Source organism: Silurus aristotelis (genome assembly GCF_946808225.1).
Source record: "Silurus aristotelis genome assembly, chromosome: 19".
Lineage (NCBI taxonomy): Eukaryota > Metazoa > Chordata > Actinopteri > Siluriformes > Siluridae > Silurus > Silurus aristotelis.
In genome coordinates, this window is record NC_139592.1 from 10,776,119 (window position 1) to 10,798,689 (window position 22,571).

The 22,571-nt window shown below is 36.1% G+C and overlaps 1 protein-coding gene across 3 annotated transcripts; it reads left to right on the top strand.

Annotated features, from left to right (window-relative positions):
- The first annotated feature begins 5,476 nt into the window (after positions 1–5,476).
- On the top strand, positions 5,477–21,070 carry bgnb (biglycan b). Of its 3 annotated transcripts, XM_083569577.1 has the most exons (9): positions 7,351–7,543; positions 13,256–13,325; positions 14,395–14,684; positions 17,808–17,920; positions 18,628–18,841; positions 18,978–19,088; positions 19,298–19,391; positions 19,735–19,873; positions 20,110–21,070. In XM_083569577.1, the coding sequence occupies exons 3-9, from the start codon at positions 14,435–14,437 to the stop codon at positions 20,305–20,307; spliced, it is 1,119 nt and encodes a 372-aa protein (XP_083425703.1). In that variant the 5' UTR covers positions 7,351–7,543; positions 13,256–13,325; positions 14,395–14,434; the 3' UTR covers positions 20,308–21,070. The 3 variants fall into 3 exon arrangements, with proteins under 3 accessions (XP_083425704.1, XP_083425702.1, XP_083425703.1); XM_083569578.1 differs by lacking the exons at positions 7,351–7,543; positions 13,256–13,325 and adding an exon at positions 5,477–5,497; XM_083569576.1 differs by lacking the exon at positions 13,256–13,325 and having other exon boundaries at positions 7,271–7,543.
- Positions 21,071–22,571: the final 1,501 nt, after the last annotated feature.

The following is a 22,571-nucleotide window of genomic DNA, read 5'->3' on the forward strand; positions in this document are numbered from 1 at the left end:
AGTCTGTGTACTTTTCCATTAATCATAATTTCAGTATTTACCTGTCTGACCCAGTGGTTGCTATTCACCAAAACCCCATAAAGATGTTCAAACCTATTTAAAAGTATAAACAGCCCAACTCAAAAATTATATATTTAAAGGTATTTGACTCAACACTTGACATGGGACAGAAAGCCCAAAAAAGCTTGTTATTTGTAGTTTTATTTTTTATTTTTGCCAACTCAGACAGTTCAACAAAAGTCCCCATAACAGAGATGACATTGTGCCTCACATGAATGTTGGCTTAATCTGCATTCAATCAGTTTTTGTTCCAAAGAGATGATGTCTAACTAATATTGTCAGGCCTTTATTTATAGCTCAAACACTGCTTAAGTTATTCTGCACAATGGACCACATTTATCAATCTTTTTCAGTAAAGTGTGTAAATGTATGAGAGTCGAACTGAAAATTTCACTCCAGGTTTACAAAGGTTTTAGAAACAGCTCATTTGCATCTAATGAAGCCCAACAATCCAAAAAGGTTTCAGTGCACAGAAGGATAGAAACACACAAGGACTATAAATGGTTATAGAAAAGACAGAGAGACTAAAGTGAAAGTTATTTTGACTCTTCAGTAAAAAAATACAGTGTAACAACGCCTGAAAATGTTTGTGTACATTTGACAGTACAAGATTAGTTAATTGAGGTAAAAATAAATGATGTGATATGAAATGGGTGAGAGTAAAAAAAAACTGTTTTAAGGTGATCATGTACACCAAGCACATCATACAATTTTCATTTTCAATTTTCTGTGTCTTTGCCAAGCACTGGGTCTATATACGGTTCCCTCAGTGTTAAAATCTAATTTCTGGATGCATAATTAAGAGTGTAAAGCACAGCTGTGAGGAATGAACCACCCTCTTAACCCTGTTACAGTATGTAGAGGACAGCAGCTTGTTTTTTTGCCAAACATGTAATCACATGTTACCTTTCTAAACTCCCCCGCTGCCTGTGTGCGGTTTTCTCCAATCCACATAATTGTACAGTTTTATTGAGAGGGTGGCTGCCTCAGAAAGCACCCATTTTAGGCATGCTTTTGCTCTGCACACTGGGAAGCATTTGGTCTCAGTTCTTTTTAGAAAATGTCATATTAAATGTCATAGGTCAGCAGCAGTGTCTTACGCTGTACTCCTTGTGCTGTTTTCTAACTGTTGCTGACTATCTTCTAAAGGACAGTAACTTTTATAGTATTCTAATACACAAGCAACAGTGTTGTCAGCTCTTGAATTGCCCTGCTATCCTCCTCCAACTGTGACTTGTCTGAATTCATTAAAATAAGAACACTAAAGATCTATGGCCAGTGTTTTTAACATGCCACGATTCTAAAAATCTATTCCAGTATTTTTACTGACCCAATTCAGACTATTTTTTGCATGTGGCAAGTGGTATGTTAAAATTCAACAGCTGCTAAAAGATAAGGTTTGAAATTAAAGGTGATCTGTTTGAGCACAAACACACAAGACACACCTCATATTTCATTCATTGTTAAAAACCTGAATTTTAATATAAAAGTCACAATTCACATTCATTTGTGATTTCAATCAGGTGCTATCAATATTACAATAAACAGGTATTTCATAGATTTTTCAAAAGAGCTAAACAGTTCAATTGTTAAAAAGTGATGCATCCACTTTACAATTTAAATATGTATACACAATCAACAATCATGCTAATAGTATTTTTTTTTCCACCCTTCATATCAATAATGTAAATCTATTAAATGTAATGTAACAAATCTAATGTCTGGCACAAATATAGGCAGGATCTTAAATTCTTCCTAAAACTTTTTTTTTTTTTTTGTCAGGGACTATATCCCACTCCAAAAACCATCCCAGCACTGGGTATGAAGCAGGTGCAATACCCATTTTCTGTGTAGAATAAGTAATATAGCATGAAAACAGCTTTTTAGGATGATGTACTTTATTTAATACAGTTTTCTTTGGTGATGTATTTATCCTGGTCAAAACTATGGTTGATCCATAGGCTAGCTAAAAACACTAAGTGTGAGGCTTGAATACAAACTTGATGGTATGCTCATACTTAGGGGCAATTTAGAGTAGGCAAACCAACTACTTGTGTTTTAGGGAGAAACTCAGTTAACACAGTTAACACAGAGTAACCCCACAAAGAAACAGAGAAAACTCAGTAGCTTTAAGTCAACATCTTAACAACACAACCCACTGCAACACTGAGCTGCTAAAAATCTAAAATAAAACTAAACTACATGTCTAGAATGGGTAATAGATATGATTTTTAAATTAATGTTTTAAAGAAATGAGAATTATAGATTAAACTGAACTGTGCTGATTTTAATTTATTTCCCTGAAATGAACAAATGTTTATTTTGTCTCATATGTCAGCTCTTGATCAGCAGTAGGAGCTTCCTGTGTTTATTATTTTAGGGGATGGAGATGGTGCAGATGTCGACAATCCCCCTGTGGTCAGTTCACACATGGAACAGAACAACACAAACCCAGACACAGCATTTCACAATTACACTGTGTATGAAAGAGGGACAAATGACATCTGTGGAAATTACAGGATGTGTGGTGAATAGATGAATCTGCAGTTAACATGACATGTGCCTAAATCTGTTAAAATGTACATAACATATTGCTTCTTAGTCACATGTTATGAATATTTGGCACAACTTTTAAGATGTTTTCAAATATTAATCCAGGTAAAACTATTGTATTAAAAAAGACATCCACTTGGTTCAAGGCTGCTTATTCTTATTCCAGATTAAAAGTTCTTTCTGTTTTCTTTCTGTGTTCTTTTCAGCCAGTTATATTCAGAGAGTGTGTAAAAAGCATCTACAAATGAAAAACCTGATTTGTCAGACAGGAGCTTTGGCATGTACATTAATATAATTAAATAATTGTAGCACCAAAAAGTGAGTAGAAGAACAGAACAGCAGGAGATCGATAGAGACACAAGGCAAGACCATATTAAAAAGAAAGTGGTTGATTTATCATATATTTATAATGTCTTAACATCATGATACATTCAATGATATTGATGAGTGCCCTATTTGCACTGAGAGCAGAGGAGGATAAACAGACTGGTCTTAGATGAAAGGAAGTCTATAGTATTTCAAACAAGCATTTTTTACAACCTTGTGGTACCTTGTGTGGTGAGCAGAAAAGCATTTCATAATGCAAAGGACATCAGATGAATAGCAGAAGACCATATCAGACTTTACAGCTAAAGATTGGAACATGGTGACAGTTTTCTTGATTTAATCCCTAATCTTTGCTTATACATGCAATAATTGAGAGTGATTTTGCACAAAGTGTTGTATAACTTGTATATTTTTAATATAGTGTGCAAATATGTTTTTCCCTATCATTTATTTTTTTCCCTTTGTTCATGGATATCAGTGTTGGATGAATTAAACAAAGCTATTACTTAAGCAAAAATAGAGATACAGTAGGTAAAATATTACTTCAGTAATAGTGCTTCCTTTAGACTTTCACTTGAGTAAAAGTACAAAAATTATTTGCCTTCAAATGTACATAAGTATCTAAGTATTATGTTTTATTATGGCTATAATGTCTTATTATCATTTTTATCAGACTGTTGCTTAATTGACGTAGTTTATGTGAAAAGACTCTAATGTTACTCTTAGCACATCAATCTATTAATAGAATGATATTAATAAGTTAAACACTGATTGATATCTAATAAATTATCAAGGCCACAGGTGTTGTGGCAAGTTAAAGTCATTGGTTTCTTCCATCATTTATTACTCTTAAAATGTTCTGCTTGCTGTTGAAATGATGCTGAACTGTATGTTCGTGCTAAGAAGATACCACCAAGAGGCAATGGTGGGTCTAGTTAGAATGACGCTGTAGGTGAACCACGCCATGACCTACCATCTTCCCCCTTGAATAGTTTTAGGTTTGAAATTCTGTGCTTCAGCTACCGTCACTGGATGAGTAAGACATATACTCAAAGCGGTCCACAAATTTGAATACATTTCTGAGAGCTCCATTTCATGTATAAATATTGCCCTAAATGCATTCATTGCACAATTAAATACACATGACATTATGCAAAATTGATCAAACTTTCAAAACCAAGGACTATACAACTCCTTGGCTAAATGTAGCCACAAGATACATACAACATCTATATAAGATGCGATGTTTTGATCTATATAAGATACAATGTTTCCGATGATACAGCAGCAAAGAAAAAGAAAATAATTTGCAAATATTTTAAGTAGAGACATAGTTTAAATATATACATCACAGTGTATAAATACAAAAGATTAAGAAACAAACAATACAGAAGTTACACATTCAAACAAATTGTGCTAGGAAATATTGCACAGTTTAAAATGGTGTTATTGCACAGTTGTTATTGCACAAAACTTATTTTTATTGCACAGTAAAAAAAAACAAACGTGTTAACAGTGTGTATTATGATGACTGGTTCATTAGGAGCAGCTCTGATTGTAGAGTCTAATAGCAGCAGGGAGAAAAGACCTTCAATATCGCTCCATTTAGACACTTGTAATGTGGATGTAACAGTCTGTCACTGAAGAAGCTGCTCAGAGACTAAACTGTTTCATACACGGGTGAGAGTCGTTCTCCAGCAATGATGATAGTTTAGCTCCCATTCTCCTTTCTCTCACCTCCTGTATAGTGTCCAGCGGAATTCCCAGTACTGAGCTGGACTTCCTTATCAGCGTGTCAAATATCCTTATAATATATGTATTTTAAATGAGCCTTTTAATCTGCACTGGAGATTCCCCTTACTGAACTCAGTTCAGAACCTATTCAGTACAACCACAGAAAACCCTAATGAGATCACTTCAATTAAAGGTAACCAAATCAGAAAGTGTTAAATCAGAAAGTGCAATCCAATTAAACTAGTTAGGCTGTAATTGTTTTGTTGCAAGCTACATACATTATATTAAGCTACATACTATACATTATAATGTTATGCAAGTTGAAAGAAATATAATAAAAAGAAGAAAATTCAACTAAGTGATATACAGATTATAGCCTATTTCATTAAATGCATTAGCATATACTATCCTCATAGCTAGATGAGTAATGGAGCTGCATACACACCTTTATCTTGTGCACGTTTCTCCCCTACTTCTTTTCTATTTTTTTTTATTTTTTTAATTAGACTCCTATTGGTTTAGGCCTTTTTTGTCAGGCCTTTTTTGTCTTCAGCGCTCTTTACTGACGTGACGTCACCCAAACCCCGCCTCTTCTTTCTGAGCGTGTGAGTGAGGGAACTTCTCCGGGCGGTGGTACACACTGCGAGTCCCGACCAGGTTCATTGAACGTGACATAATATAATAAATGACGCGACCGTACAAATGAGGGGCCAAAAAAACAAAACCAAAACATTTTTTTCTAATGTCGCCTATGCCTAAATCCGCCACTGCCAAGCGGCAATCAAAACAAGTTTAAAACAGAGCGCGCGCTCTACCCTGATTGGTGAGTTGCGCGTGATTGACCTGTTAAGATTTTATCCATTGATAAATAAAAAGAGAAGACTGATTTTGCTAAATGTAGTTGAGTAAAATGTAAGATATTTCACTTTGAAATGTAGTGAAATAGTAGATATATTTTCCCAAACGGAAATACTTGAGTAAAACACAGAAACGCGAAAAAACTATTTAAGTACATTAACGAATTACATTTACTTCGTTACTGTAATATCTAGGTGTCAGTGATATCTGAGTAAATATGCAATGAAAATATGCAGTGGAAGTATATTTAAAAAAGAACTACTATTATCAGTAAGTACATGGATTGATATTTGCTTTTGGAAAATACAGGTGGAAAAACTTACCTTTATTTCAAATACAATCAAAAACTGTAAATAAAGTGCACACTGCTTATATCTTAATTTGTCATGACTAAGTGAATGCTAGCACAAGAAGGACTTCATCAAATCTAAACTGAAAAACAGCAAGTGCTGCCAATGGGAAATAAGAAGCAGGCTGTATAAATAAATCAGTATTATGCTCTGCACAAGGCTGATTCGCTACGTCAGCTTATGAATGAATTGCATGCACATAATAAATCCTGGAGATCATGTTTTTATTGGTCATCTGTAATTCATTCTTTGCTCTATTAATGTATGGGTTTAAGTAACACATCTGCACGTGCGTATGTGTGTGTGTGTGTGTGTGTGTGTGTGTGTGTGTGTGTGTGTGTGTGTGTGTGTTTGTTTGTGTGTGTGTTTTTATGTTTGTCTTAGCTAAGGTTCCTAATTAACACTACCAGAACAGGTTCTAGAAATAATACAATGAGAAACACACTTTATACTGTTTTTCTTTATACTGTTTTTCATTTTGTTACTGTTTCACATGAAAGTCTGATGGACACTAATCACTGCAGTTTACTAGCAGCTGGTAGTGCATTTGTCTCGTATCAAACTCACTGTATAATAACCTGATTCATTCTTGTGGTTCGAGCCCACAGCTACTGTATGATTAATGTTGAAGAGTGCAGCAATTCATTGTGGTACTTCTTCCCTATTTTTGGCATGTTTGATGGTTTCCTGACCAGAGACACCATAGAAGACTAAATGCATTGGCAGGAAGCTACAAAAACTAAATGTTGTGGGTCTCGTTGAGTGTGTATTCTTCGACCGGTTATATATTGTGTAGCTAACACAAGAATGATTTAGATTCCAATAATTGTTAAAGTCTAGGTGTACTGTAGGGAAATGTTTATACTGATTTAGAACCCACAATATCTTAAATAACTGATTTGGATCATTTTAAATTAACGTTTTAAAGCACTGGGATCCTACAGCTTTTGATTGATTGATTGATTGATTGATTGATTGATTGATTGATTGATTAATAGGAGGAGCTTCAAATACACCTGTACCATGAAGATTCTTTCTTTGTATGAAAACAAAGTAAACCCCCCCACCAACCCAAACACCCACCCACCACCATCACCACCCGGCGCCCGGAAATTGAATCAGGAAACAAGCAAAATGAAATCTGATCATAACAGTTAATAAGCATAGAAATATCCAAAAACCTTTTTTAAATAATACCAATAGTTTCACAAAAGTCATTAAGCTACACAGTCAGGTGTAGAAACAATTAACCATTAGCGGGTATTAAATTATCTATATGCATATAATCATAATCAGGCTGATACAGCATACAATGAGTGCAAGCTCAGTACTTTATAATGTATAAACGCGTTTTATATAGCAATCATAGTCTATATTACAGGCTGTGTGGACTTCCTGAGCATCCTGTGTGGGAGAGGTTGGTAGAAGTTCTGGGCTGAGCTTTCCCCAGGCTCCTCTGTTTCGTGCTGAGTTTGTGAAGGATTTGCAGTCCTCCACACTGCCGCACAATACAGACCTGATAACCGGGAAAAAACAGACCTAGCTCCGTTTACTTTCTATTTAACTTTCTATTTATTTTTATGCAACTGAATTTAGACTAGTTCAAGTGAAAGGGACTGTTGACTCAGAGAGGATTTGGCGATATTGCTGTTTAACCAAAGGTAAGTTAGTTTCTCTTTTCTGTACTTTAAAAAAAAAAAAATTTTTAAGTTAACCATATACCTATATGTTTGTTGATAACTTGGTATAATTGCGACTGCTGTTCAATGCTGCTGACCGAATAAAATCAGTTTAGTTAAAAGTTTAGCTCATAAACTGTAACATTAATCTAAAGCAGTATTGAAGAAGTATTGCTGTCTCCTGGTTCTCTTCAGCGCTTGGGTCAAACGGTCTCCCATGCGAGGTGCACTGATATAAAGTTGTTTTGTGGTAATGTGTATTAGTGTCTTTAGATGTCGCTCCAGGGTGTAAAAAGAGACTCGCATGATTTTAAAGGAATCATTCACAGAAACAAACAAAAAAAGTTGAAAGTTAATACAGGTAAAACACATTTTATGCTTAGAACCATTGGCATTCTGCCAAGATCATCACACATGTCTTACTAAGCCAATTTGCTTAAGATTAGGAAGAAGGACTCTCATGCAGGATTCTGTGATCTGATTCAGGATTATTATGTTTAAAACATTAAACATTCTCTTAGTGTAATATCTCAGGAATCTACATGAACAGTCTTATTATAGGTTATTTGAGTCAAATGTGACTATTGATGCATGTAAAAAATTCAGCTAACCTACAGATTATGATTGTGAGTGGAAGATACACATGCATATAACATGCATACATATATTTTTGTCTTCATTGCTTTGCATCTGAAGTGTAAAGAAAGCAATGAATCCAATCAGATGATTAGATTTTAGTGTAATAATGATTTAAAAGACCTAAATATTGCAAAGGTATTCACCCCATTGTTGTGAAATTCATTGCTTTCTTTACAATTCAGATGCAAAGCAATGAAGACAAGCAATGAAGACAAGCAATGAAGATATTTAGTGTTTCTAGGGAGTTAGTGTGCAGTCATTTGCCACCAGAAGTTTCAAGATTAGTTGAAGGAAGTTGACCTTAGTGTGCCATGCAATCTTTTTAAATGCTCTGATTGCAAATGCTCTCTTATTAAATCTCCATGACAGTGACTCAAAGATGTTTTGTGTCTGTAAAATGGTCTAATAGTCATGTTTTAATAGTCTTTAAGCTTCATTATATTTTATTTGGTGTGCTGTACAAATATTTTTATATTAATAATACCCTTACATTAACAAATTAAGTTCAGGGGAAATATTAGTATTAGCTTGAAAACATGACCATAAACAAAATGAAGCCATGTCTGGACACATTTGTAAAAATGTTGGGCCTCCTTGAGAAAAATCTTACATAAGACCTCATCCCAACTCCACTTTAACAGGAGCATGCGCTTACTTCACATGTTCTATAGCCCCTGTATTCTTCTGGACCCCAAAATGCTTCCTGGCCCAGCCCAAAGGGAAGGAAGCATGGCGCCATCTATTGTACACTTCAGCCCTTGGCATTAGGACGTAGAAGTAAAGCTTGAAGCCTGAGAACTCTAAATCTGCAACTTTCACAAGAATGCACCCCTTTTAGAAAATTTACTGTTACAACCTGCAAATGAATTAGACATTAAAAAGGACTATATAAATTATATAAATATAGTTTCAAATATAGTTTGCTAATAAATGGATAAATCAAATATTACATACATGATCAAGCCATTAATGAAACCCTTACATTTGTTTTGGTGCAACTCTGTGGCCTTTCAAAAACAGGTGTATTTATATTAAGATTGCAAGGCACACTAATTGCACACAATTGCAAACTAATCTGGTGGCAAATAGTTGCAACAAAATTCCCTAGAAGCACAGAATATTGGGGGTTTCACAACAATGCACTGTAAGTATGTACTTGTTAGGCTCACAGTGTTTGAGCCATGCTTTTAGCTAATAACGTTTTCGCTAATAATTAGAAAAGGCAACTTATTTCTCTCCAATTTATATCTCCCCTCACCTTGCCACTCAACCTTTATCCTTTAAAGTTTTATTTGTATTTACACAATATTACTATGCAGACATACAGTATCACCAACAATGCCTAACATTTTTTATTAGATTATTAGGCTGTGTGGATTGGTTTCAATGTCAATAGGTCTACATTTGCATACGTTTTCTGCTTATTCGACTAACTTGTGCCGTTTCAAGTCAGACACCACATCCAAAGTGTGGTGTCACACACTTTACCAAGAAGGGGCTTTTTTAGGAACCAAGTCACCAAATTACAGCTGAGAGTGTAATTAATTCCAGCCAAGCATTCATATATAGGAACCACCCAATAGTTAGTAAGGGAACAGAAAAGTGAATGAACTTCACAAAAGGAAGAGGGCATTTTTTTCAATGAGAGTAAAAATGCCCTACATTAAATAATTGTCTGTTTTAACAATTGATGTCACTCATATGGGTCAACGACACAGAAAGTCTTTGGAAAATGTTGCCCTGCTGGTAACTAAGGTTACATAAAGTTTGTCAGTTCATTGTCTTTTATAGTGACAAAACTAATAAGTGCATGTTTTATCCCTCCTAAATTTGGCATGGCACTGACAGAAACTCTGTGATTAATCTAAATGTATGTTGCTTTTTAGTCATTACTGGACATTTACCAGTACTTTCCATAATCAAATACCTTAACTATTTTTATCTATCGAAATGAATATGTTTTCATTTTTGTGGATGTCTGACAGAAGTGTAGGAATACTAAATTATTCTAAATTGAAGCCCTAGTTTTAGCATTATTTATTTTAGAAAATTAAAAATGTCCTCTAGCAAGGTTGTTATTAACGAACACTGTTTTTTTTCATTCATTGCTCCCACTGTGCCACCAATCTGATGACACATTTGTACTTGCGTAGAGTTACACTTATGAATATGACTTGGACCCTAGACTTTAGAACCTTTTTTCTTGCAAAACCCTGACTTTTTATAATTATTGTGATGATGCTGGCAATCATTATTAGCATTGTTAGCTAGGGTTTCAACTTTTGAAAGTGTCCCATTCAGACACACTATTGCTGTTTTACTGTAGTACTCAGACATGCTTAGCTACCTAGAGGGGGATTATTTGCTGGCTGCTCTATATGTCAATGTAAGAATCAAATATAATCAAAATGAGTCCTAATGAATGGTTTTTACATTTATGTTTGAAGTCCTCAGACTAGGTGGAGGCTATAACAGACGTATAATAACTGTAAACTTTTATGAGGATTGACGCACAAGCTTGAAAGTTAAAACCTTTCTTGTTTCAGAGTCCTAATGTGAACACGTTGTCTTCATTGTGTATGAGGTTATTAAAACTTGTGTGTCTGCATTGCTTTTATACCATTTGCATGTTCAATGTCTTTTGAATCAGCTCTCTGTCTATAGTTCCCATCACAGTGCACTCTATTATTCTTTTAGTCTGTGTCCATTTTCATTCTCTTACACACACCACTGCACCACTAAGACTAACACAGTGGCTGTATGGGTAACAGAAATAGTTTCCTGTATTCCCTGAAGAAGGGGAATGTGGTCAAGTAAGAGAAACTATTCTTTGGTGTAACACTTGTTCATCTGTGGCTCAGGCCTTTTAGCTTTAAAAATGTTTGTGTGCATTTGCACAATACAGACATTTTTGAGAAACTTTATTCAGATCTTTCCGTTACAATTCACAGTTTAGCCAGTCTCTGTGTATCTGAAATCAGCTGACATCGCCTGCTGATCAGATTCTTGATTAAAATCTGTCCACATCATAAAATACCATTGAAGCTTGCTGTTTGTTGTATCTGAATAAAATGTATTTTTAAAAACGGTGTATAATATCTCAGTTTTAGAATAAAATATATACTTATTTGCAATGCAGTGCTATAGTGCTATAACATATTTTGTAGACTGCAGGACAAGCAAGATACAGAGACCAGTGGGTTAGTTTTTCTTGGTCCCAGCATTCCTCCTCAAGCCGAACTGGGTGTATGGTATAATTTAGCTGCTATTTTTACAAATAGGAACAAACTGTATAAAGATTCTTATTTAAGTCAACAGCATGAGAGAAATGCCCGCTATAGTTTTCGGTTTTTGAACAAAGATGTGAGACTTTCATGGGATTGATTTTAATGCTGATTGTAATTCATACCCAGTAAGGCAGTGAGACTGTGAATCATATATTTGGTGAATATTCCTGACTCCCTTTCCTTTGGTGGGCTGTTCAGGGGACAGATCAAAGGTCCTGCCCTTGCATAGTCCAGCTGTATTTATTTTCTCAGCAGTAAAAAGAATGTTGTAACATCATACTTGAATAGTGAGGTTAAGATTTAAGAAGAATGGTGATTGTATTAAAACATATAGTAATTTTTTTATGGGTTTACTGGACCAATAACTTTTAAAACCTTTCTTATATTTAACCACTAGCTGTGCAAATAATGCAAAAATCTTACCAGATTTAAGCTACACACAGGGTTCAGGTCATGGTGCTTTTTGATCATTTAGTCTGGAAGTTTGCTGGGTAACTAATACAAAACACAAAAACTTCTGAGCTATGGTTTTTGGATAGTGTTCTTATATATGTCCTTGTTGGCCAAGTTTGTTACTTTCTCAGCCACTTGATTATTATTTTTTCTTTTTTGTGGATAAAAGCATTTTTGGTATGCTGACCTTCTTCACCCACTCATCTAAATTCTTCCTTTTGTTTGTTTGTCTTGTATCTATTTTTGCCACTGACCCGGATTGTCTTCACCTCGATTTTTATTATATAAATCCTTGTTGCATGGCATGACTTTGGGATTGAGTGGAGGTGTATGCTCTACAGACCTCAGTGTCCTTGCAAGGCCAGCTGCTTGCAAACCATAAACATTGACCCACTTCTTTGTTCTTCACTATCTTTGAGCAGGAATGCTGAGAAGTGTTCAGTCACCTGGAAATTGGCAAGAATTCTGGAGAAAGTTTTCAATATAAACCAAGGTCAACAATCGGTTGTTGACTTTGATCTTTCTTTTCGTACAGTTGTCAGGATTTGATAATTGAAAATGTTTTCTGTTTCTACTATTACCATGAAAATCAGAAGTGAGGGGAAGAGCACCTTCATTACTAATACTGGTCAGATTGAATATCTGGGTGTGGCATTTGGGCCGGTTAATGCTTTCAACTCACTGAATTAAGGTGAAATACCTTCTTAGTATTATCCATAGTGGATAGTACAACTGGAATGCCTGAAGAAGATCTTGTAATTAAGATATTGCTGGTATACTGTAGGAATACTGACTGAAAAAGGTTAACCACTGTTCACGTTCAGGGATCAACACATAGGAAGGCAGTGAAAGCCTTAATTAAACTTGGTTTAAAATTAATTTGTATTTTTGTAGTATCAGCAGTGTTCTGGCAGTTTCAACTCCTTTGCCACAGAGTGAACTGTTAGCTCATCTTAATTCCTGTCACATTGAGACACAATCACCCTCAACTGGAACATGTTCAGGCATGACATCATGAACTTTCTGTCCACTCTCCCAGACACGAACATACGGCCTGAATGACAGAAATAGCCCCACCTTCTCTTTCCTGTCTAATGAATAGCTTGTGTGTTTGTAAAGGCCTGTTAGACTTTTCCACAGCCACCACAAACTGTATAATCAGTCCTGACCCAGACACACATATGCACACAAGTTGTCTCATATTTTTCTCTATTCTGCTTGAATTTCTTTTACAAGTATTAGTATTCAAAATGCGTTTCTGAATATAAAATAGTATTTGGCAATGATTAAATTAACACATTGACATGTTATTCAGTGGATCCTCTGAGTTCCCACATGGGGCAGGCCTGGGACTCCTTACCAATGTTCCGATGACAGCGGAAAAGGTTTTTTATATATTCTTTTTCTTATAATAAGATGCTGTATATTTCATATGTATGGCTGCAAAGTTCACCTTAAACTTGTCTATACTTTGGTGCCAAGACAGAAACCATCTTAAGCACTGCATCTATTAAAAAAATGATTTGTTTGTTTGTTTGTTCTCCACTATTATGTGTGATTTAGAAAGGGCAAGGCACCAACTAATTATTTCTCTAAGTGTACAGCGTTTCTTCTGTTCAACTTGTCTTCTTTAGCTGTTCATACAGTGTCAAAGCTTAACAAACTTAAAGAAAATGGTAATTACCCTCTTTTGTATTCAGTGTCTCTTTGACAGTCAGCGGCATCAGTTTTAGCCTTAGCCAGAATTTGAACTCTCAGTCATCTAACAACAGAGTAAAAGCTTTTCTTTTGACTTGGGAAACAGAAACTATGTTTATGTGCTGTAAAAGAGGGGATAAATAAAAATATTTCATATTAACTATATTCCTGTACTAAATAATGTAATGAAGCTATAATTCAAAAATTGCATATGGTTTATAATATTATTGTATATAGTTTATATGACAGCATTGAAATGTGGAGATCAGATAGTTACTGGATTACCATGGTGTAATATATTTTTCCAGTGCAGCTTTAGGGATTGTCACCCTGGTAAATGTATGCATGGCATACTTGGCTATTTATTCAAAGGTTTCTCTTGAAATAATGCTAAACAGATGTGCTGACTTTGCTAATATATGAGAAAAAAAATGTTGTTGAAGAGAAGCTGGTCTGAATTTATGTAATACAGTAGGCCCATTATTGCATTGCTCTCTGTTGGTGTGTAATTACTTTTTCTGTGCATTTGTAAGCATATTTCAAAATATTTTTTTCTGTCTGTCCAGTTTGGAAGTACATAATAGTAGTAGAACACCCTTTAATTAAACCACTGTTTTACCAAAACTTTTAGAATAGACCTAGTACACTCAAAAAACAATTAATCAAAATATAAATATTAATGTGAATGCTAAATGTTTTTGTTATTTAACAGGTTTACTTCATTAATTTCTATCTATGTCTGGTTCCTTCTTGCAGGTCTGAGCATAGGTGGTTGTGCTCTATCAATATCTCAGTGATGTTATCCTATTTCTCTCTCCTGCTACTGCTGAGAGTGACCAGTGTCACCTCGCTCTCACTTGCACTGCCCTTTGAGCAGAGGGGCTTTTGGGACTTTGGCATTGATGGCGACGAGGGTGGTCTGACAGTAATGATGAGAGATGAAGAGGATGGCTCGGCTACAGAACCCCCAGATGTTATATCTCAGATTCCTATGTGTCCATTTGGGTGCCAGTGTCAGCTAAAAGTGGTACAGTGCTCTGACCTGGGTAAGTAATATGGGTTTGTGTGTGTGTGTGTGTGTGTGTGTGTGTGTCTGTGTGTGTGTGTGTGTGTGTGTGTGTGTGTTCATAAAGGAGAAGAAAAAACAAGAGAGCCACACATCTATAAACAAGCAAATACATAATTTCAAGGATAAGTGAAAATTAAAAAGATATCCTCAACCCTTCTATCTCAGGCAGCAGCAAAAAGTGACATTCTTAGTAGTTAGTCCAAGAGGGAGACTTTGAAAAAAATACAGATATTCATAAGGGATTTACCCAAATAGCCTGGAGAAATTGTGGCCTTTGATGGCAAACGAGATCTTTCTGTGTAACTTCCTTGCAAGTATCAAGATGGAATTCCATGTTGTTCTTGGGACAGACACAGGATATTTGACCAAAATTAAAAGGAAATTGTGTGACGTCCTGCAGACATACATGTTGAAATGCTTAATTTGGAAAATTTGGATTTTGCCTGCAAATTTAGGACAAAATGGATGATTTGTTTATCTCCTGAGCTTTTAGATGTTGGGAACGTAGTCCTTATTAAATGGAGCATGCCAAAAAGTGATATCTGTTGGCGTTTTTCCACCCTGTGTTTCCCACTGCTAACAAGAAATATGCTGTTTTACAGGAAACTGTTTAAAATTGTCATTACTGCATTGTCATTATTCAAGTCTCGCCAAAAAACTATTAATAACACATGCGGTGTGAAGAGAAAAGAGAGGGGGAGTGCACAAAATTTTATTTGTGTAGTTAAAATGTCTTTTGCTTCATAATAAAGACATTGTTAGACAAAAATTATCCATCTAGCATCCTCAAAAGTTTTATTGTTTGTTTCTCTGGCAATGCATTAAAGAATCTACAACACAGGGTTTAAGCTCAAGTAAAACACATTTAAAAACCATTAACCATCCAAAGTTAGACTAATATGCTCTTTTACTCATTTACCTTTTAAACCATTGGATTTGAGTTGAAGCAGCTCAAAGGTGCAGCTGGTAGAGATAGCAACTCACAGTTTCAGGTCCCTGGTACCATCCTGTCTCTGAATACTATTAGTGTGGGTTTGATTTGGATTCCCTGTACCTCCTAAAAAACATATCAGTATCTTGCTTGTGTTACATTAACTCTTGCAGCGAGCAAGCTTATGAATGAGTTTGTGCACGATCCCCTGCACAGAAAGACAAAGCGCTGCATTAAAGACTCATGCAGTGAGAATAAATGCTATTAATAAAGCAAGATACCTAATGAACACAATTCAACAAGTTTTCTTGCTGCTGGTTGTGTGTCCGACTAATGCGCTGTCTGACCATCCAATCAAAGGCCCGCGATGTTCATTTCTGGCAGATATGTGTGGGTGGGATATATTGGCCAGCAGGTAAACATTTAGTCTTCACAGTTGCTGTGTTAAAAGCAGAAAAAATGGGCAAGTGTATTTTGATTAAGTTTGACAAGTGCCAAATTGAAATGTCTAGGTGACTGGGTCTGGGCATCAAGGGTTTCCAGTCTGCAGTGGTCAGTATCAATCAAAAGTGGTCCAAGGAAGGAAGGCTCATTGATGCACGTAGGGAGTGAAGGCTGGCTTGTGTGTTCCGATCCAGCAGACGGGCAACTGTACCTCAAATTGCTAAAGAAGTTAATGCTGTTAATGTGCGACGGGTCAGGACTGTTTTGGCAGCAAAAAGTGGACCAACATAATATTAGGCAGGTGGCCATAAAGTTATGTATATGTATATATGTGCTTAAAACAGATGTTAAATATGTTAAAGCAGAAGGTTAAAGAAAAAGCCAATTATGGATCTGATTTTTTTTTTTAAATGTAAGACAGCATTTGGAGTGCAGATTTGTGGGACATTGTGGTTGGTTTGTAGTAGGGGTATAATTTAGTTTTTGGTTGTGGTTGGAGCCCAGCTGGATTGTGGGGTTTGTTGGATATTCATAAAACACTGTGAAACTAGGTTGGTTTAATTTTTATTTTCTGGAGTAGCAGGTGGGAAACAAGCTAGGAAACAAATAAAGATGCTTGCAAATAATATCCAGATCCTCCCAATATTTTCAACCAGCACAGAAGACTATCTCAGTTTAATGAATTAACTATGCCTAATGAGGCTTAGCATATATAGAACAAACCAAAAAATGGTTGTTTTGCAGTTTTATGATTCAGACACACAGCCAGTCAATTACTAGGCGAGCATTTCCTCCAGCTAGTGCATAATTATGTCTTACTTTTTACTTTTTATGACTGTTCTTTAATAATATGAATGATATTAAATTTTTCTGGTGGGTATTTCTGACCCACTCCAAGCCATAAGCATAATGTAACATTTACAGCACTGGAAAAGACTGCTATTAAACAGAGGCTGAGAGTCTGTTATAATTCATTCCACTCTACTTGGGGTCATGAATATCCTGCTGCAGGTTTTATGTCATTGAACAACTGCAACATATACATTCACATTTAACCATCAGATGTTATTAGCACAAAGTATTGTTATAGTTACCTCTTAGTTTATGTGACTAGTGTTTATGCTCATAAAGTTTCTCTGTTGCCTATAAAACAGCTTCATTGTTCATGGATCATCCTAAACAACAATTAAGCTTTAATTTACAATAAATACTTCATATCTCAGCACTGTGGCAGTGGCTGTTAGAGTTAGGCTGTTACGTTTCATTTTTATTTATTTGCTGTTGCATGCTGACAGAAGAGGCACTGGCCTAGGAGCTTCTGTTTATCTAAATCAGCTGGAGAGCATATGGTCAGCTATGGTGTATAAGCATCTGCATATTGTGGTGGGGAACAAATAAAAAAAAATTTTTACACAAAGGATAGCTGATAGTTTTATCCTTGTTGTGACATTTGGCTGGTAACAAAAAATTTTTAATTGCGTGAAGGTTTCATTTTGGAAACTGACATTAAGGTAAGGGGTCAGGTTTAATTAGCATCAATAACTGAGTCAGTTGAAGGTCCTCATTAGAATGGCGTTTGTGTGTGTCTGCATGGTTGCAAATTTGAATAAAGCTTTTTGTCTGTTTGCTATGTTTATAGGTTCTGTCATACACACACTTACATAGAATTATACTTATGTATAAAACTGCTGTAAAATATAATTTTTACAATGTGTTTTTGTTCAGGCTTGTCCTCAGTCCCTGCAAACATCCCCACTGACACTAAGTTGCTTGACCTGCAGAACAACCACATTACAGAGCTGAAGGAGAATGACTTCAAAGGACTCAGTAACCTTTATGTAAGTAAGGTTGAAAGACAGATCATAATGAGGCATTTTCCAAGGACCAATTTTATTGGGGGGTCAAAGGCCTGATGGACAGATACATAGATGACAAGAAAATATGTGGGAGGAAAGATGACAAACCAATTCCGCAGGATGTTGAAACAGACCATGTTGTCTTTCAGCAGAATGCCCCTGCTGTTCTGAGAGGGTGGGTTTTTGCCAAACTGAATATTTTAGTTCCGTCCCAATACACAGCCAAGCACTTTTTTCCCCTTCTCAGTTATTTAGAGCCCCAAACTCAATATTTGACATGCCAAATCCATTAAATGAGAATATACTATAAATGAAATTAATGTAAAACACCATATAAATATGGTTATTCAAAGGTACTTTTTTTAAGGGTTTGAGCTTTCTATTGAAGTTTTACTTGGAAACATTTCTGACAGGGAAACCATTTTGATTTCTCCCAGTGGATCGAAAGGTCCCAGGTCATGGTACTATGGTGCTCTATTCCAGGCAAGGACCACAATACCTATAAAGTACATTTCATGCACAAATGTAATCTTTTATTTATGCCTATTATTTAAAGGTTGAACTTTAATATCACCTGTTATATTATCAGCTGAACTAAATATAAAAAATATAATTTGGAGTACCACTAATTACTTGCTCAGCTTGGATTGTAATGTTTGATATGTTTTTGTTCCTCTCTATCCTTGCAGGCTTTGTCATTGGTCAACAATCATATCAATAAAGTTCATCCAAGGGCTTTCACACCATTAAAGCATCTACAGAAGCTTTATTTTTCCAGGAACCTGCTGACAGCGGTGCCCAAAAACATGCCACCTTCGCTGGTGGAGCTGCGCATCCATGAAAATCGTATTAAGAAGGTGCCTGCAGGAGCCTTCGCTGGCCTCGGCAAGATGAACTGCATAGGTCTGGAGCTCCCTGACTATTATGTGTAGCAGTGACTGCACTTTGTGTCAACTATTCCCTTTTTAGATGGAGACTGTTGGTTTTGTGGTGGATGCTCAGACAAATTTTTGAACATCCTTCGAAATTTTCCTTTCAGAGATGGGTGGGAACCCCATTCAGAATGGTGGCTTTGAGCCTGGAGCTTTCAATGGTCTCAAACTCAACTACCTGCGCATCTCAGAAGCCAGGCTAACCGGTGTGCCTAAAGGTGATTAGCTAAACCAGATATTTATCAGATATTTAAATGATTAACCGGACACTTGAAGATTTACTGGTGCATATTTGTCTTCCGGAATGGATGAATATGCATGCTTACGGATGAAGTTAGCGCATGCAATCTCTGATTTTCTTTTAGTTGCTCACAATACAAAACACGTGCCTGGTTTGATTGTATTGTATTAATCACTCTTCTCTCAGATCTCCCAGACAGCCTCCATGAGCTCCATTTGGACCATAACCAGATCCAAGCAATTGAGCTGGAAGACCTGAAGCGCTACAAGCAACTATATAGGTCAGTCACACTCTAAACTTCCCAACTTTGTCAGCGTTGTTATGAAATGGGCTTCCTTGTGCAACACTGCCATCTAACGTTCAGATCCAGATACCTACACAGGGAAATTTAAGAATTTTGTATTTATTGCACTTTGAATAAAAAAAACAACAACCAGGATTTGACCAAGGACCTGTTGTCAATGGGTTTCAAAGATTTACTCTTTTGTATCTGATTAACCTAAACATTTATTTGGGATATGTGATTTCCATGTCAGTGTGTTGCTTTTTTTAATCATATTCTGTATTGCATTCTGTACTGTTTCTCACAAGAATATATTTTTGTACAATTTTACTGTTGCCAGACTGGGACTGGGCTTTAACAGCATTCGCAATATTGAGAGCGGCAGTCTGTCCTATTTGCCCAACCTGAGAGAACTGCATTTAGAAAACAACCACATGACCCATGTCCCCAAAGGCCTGGCTGACATGAAGTATCTGCAGGTGAGTGGACATGGAACAGGCAGTGAGTAGAGCACAGTGAATAAGCTTGGCAAGGTCGCATCTGCAATAGGTCAGATCTGCCAGTGAAGATGGAACGGAACAGGTTTGTGAACAGTTCAGTGCTGCGAGTAATGAGACAGGACCAGAAAGCTGTCTCAAGAAAAGCTAGCCTATTACACAAATGTACAAGAAGTAACAAATCTAATCTTAATCCTGAACTAAATTCAATCTTTCAGGTGGTGTACCTTCATTCGAACAACATAACCAAAGTAGGTGTGGATGACTTCTGCCCTCGGAGTTATCACACGAAGAAGAGCTTCTACAATGGCATTAGTCTTTATGAAAATCCAGTCCAGTATTGGGAAGTTCAGCCTGCAACTTTTCGCTGTGTTAGTGACCGCTATGCCATTCATTTTGGAAACTACAAAAAATAGATGCACCCAGTCAAAGAGAGAAAAAAGGAGTGATGAATATTGAACAATATCAAAATAAACTTGAAGAGAGAAAAGAATTTGAGAGGACTAGGAAGGGGGATACAATGTACAGGGGGTTTAGATTAAAGTGGTCTTGATGTAGAAGAGGCTTAATAGCATTTTAATATAGAATGGGGTCTTGTAATATTATAACTGGACAGCCTGAGATCCCAGCCTGGCTACATACCAAGATATACAGTATTCACTCAACCATTCAATGAGCTGACATACAAAAAGTGCCTTTCAGTTTTTATAACTGTTATTGTTTACCAGATATGTTTAGTAGTAATTCATCACGACATGTATTAATATTATTATTATTATTATTATTATTATTATTATTATTATAACAGAGAAATTATATAGAGATTTTAATGATAAGGTCTACATGCTCTTTATGTGTAGACTTGCCTATATGATTGTCTTAACAGTCGCTGTCTTGCTTCTTGTGCTTTTGTTATCTCTTCCTGAGGAGGTGTAGTAACTGTGTACTGTATATGATGGGGAGACTACTTGTCCTATATGCAGTTTGTCAGACCTCCAGGGCCTATATGTTCATTCAGTGTCTTTACTGAGCCTACAGTTGATCTATTATGAAGTACTGTTTTGCACATTGCCTCTTTATATTACAGATGGTAGTTCTGGATAGGTTGAACCTGTCCCATGCTTGTACTCTGCTCCTCTTATGCATTTCGAGAGTAAAATTAAAATCTGTATGACTTGATCATGGTCTGAAATATGTGCATATATGCTTATGCTGCACACACACACATGCAAACACTACATCTGATCGAAAACACTGTCTGTCTGTCTGTCTGTCTGTCTGTCTGTCTGTCTGTCTGTCTGTCTGTCTGTCTGTCTGTCTGTCTGTCTGTGTGTGTGTGTGTGTGTGTGTGTGTGTGTGTGTGTGTGTGTCTCATAGGTTAGTACATTAATAAATACTATTATGTAATTAATAAATAGGTTATTATTAGATATTAACTAAGCTAGAGAATAAACTGAGTTCAATCAGGAAAAATAATAGACAAGTATTTGTGGACTGTGTAAAGGAGGGTTAATAAATTGGGCATAGTATCAAAACGATAACAGTATAGATACCTACAGTATATTATATATATGTGACCAAAATAAAATGGTCAGATATAAAAGGGAGCATATGATGTCACCTGATTATGACCCTGGAGGCTGAATCTCATAAACTCTCAGACTAAATATGTGTCATCTTTGCTGGGGTGAATAAAATATATGGCCTTCAGTTGTTACCAAGCCATAAATGTAGCCTGAAGTGCACTTTAAACATCCTGAAATATGAGATTTATTTCATATCAGGTCATTTGCACAGCTAATTCACAAGAGCTGACCTTTTCTTCTCCCACGTGGCTGACTGACATTTTTTCCTCCAAGAGTTTGTAATATTATGATTATGATTAAGTTTTCCCTTAGCCTTACCTTAAATTGTTTTGAACAAACTTACTTCTAATTTATAATATAACATTAAATTGCATTTATAAAATTTTGCATTTTTACATAAATATGCCACTACAAATAGGAATGAAAATTTAGAATTAAGATGCATTACAATTAATACTGTACATTGACTACATTACTGTAACTCTTCAACAATGCAGAAGATGAAATGCTTGAAATGCTGCTTTATATACACAACATACCATTCACACTAACATACAGGCCAGGCATTGCAAAGAAGGGGGACAGATATACTATAGTGCCACAAAGTATTCACTCACCCAATCCAAATAATGGAATTCAGGTGTTCTAATCACTTCAATGGTTACAGGTGTATAAAATCAAGCACCTGGGCATTGAGACCGCTTCTACAAACATTTGTGAAAGAATGGGTCACTCTCGAGAGCTCAGTGAATTCCAGCGTGGTACCGTGATTGGATGCCACCTGTGCAATAAGTCCAATCGTAAAATTTCCTCGCTACTAAATATTCCACAGTCAACTATTAGTTGTAATATAACAAAATGGAAGCGATTGGGAATGACAGCAACTCAGCCACGAAGTGTTCGGCCACGTAAAATCACAGAGCGGGTCAACGGATGCAGAGACGCATAGTGCACAGAGGTCGCCAACTTTCTGCAGAGTCAATAGCTACAGACCTCCAAACTTTATGTGGCCTTCTAATTAGCTCTAGAACGGTGTGTAAAGAGCTTCATAAAATGGGTTTACATGGTCGAGCAGCGGCATCCAAGCATTACAT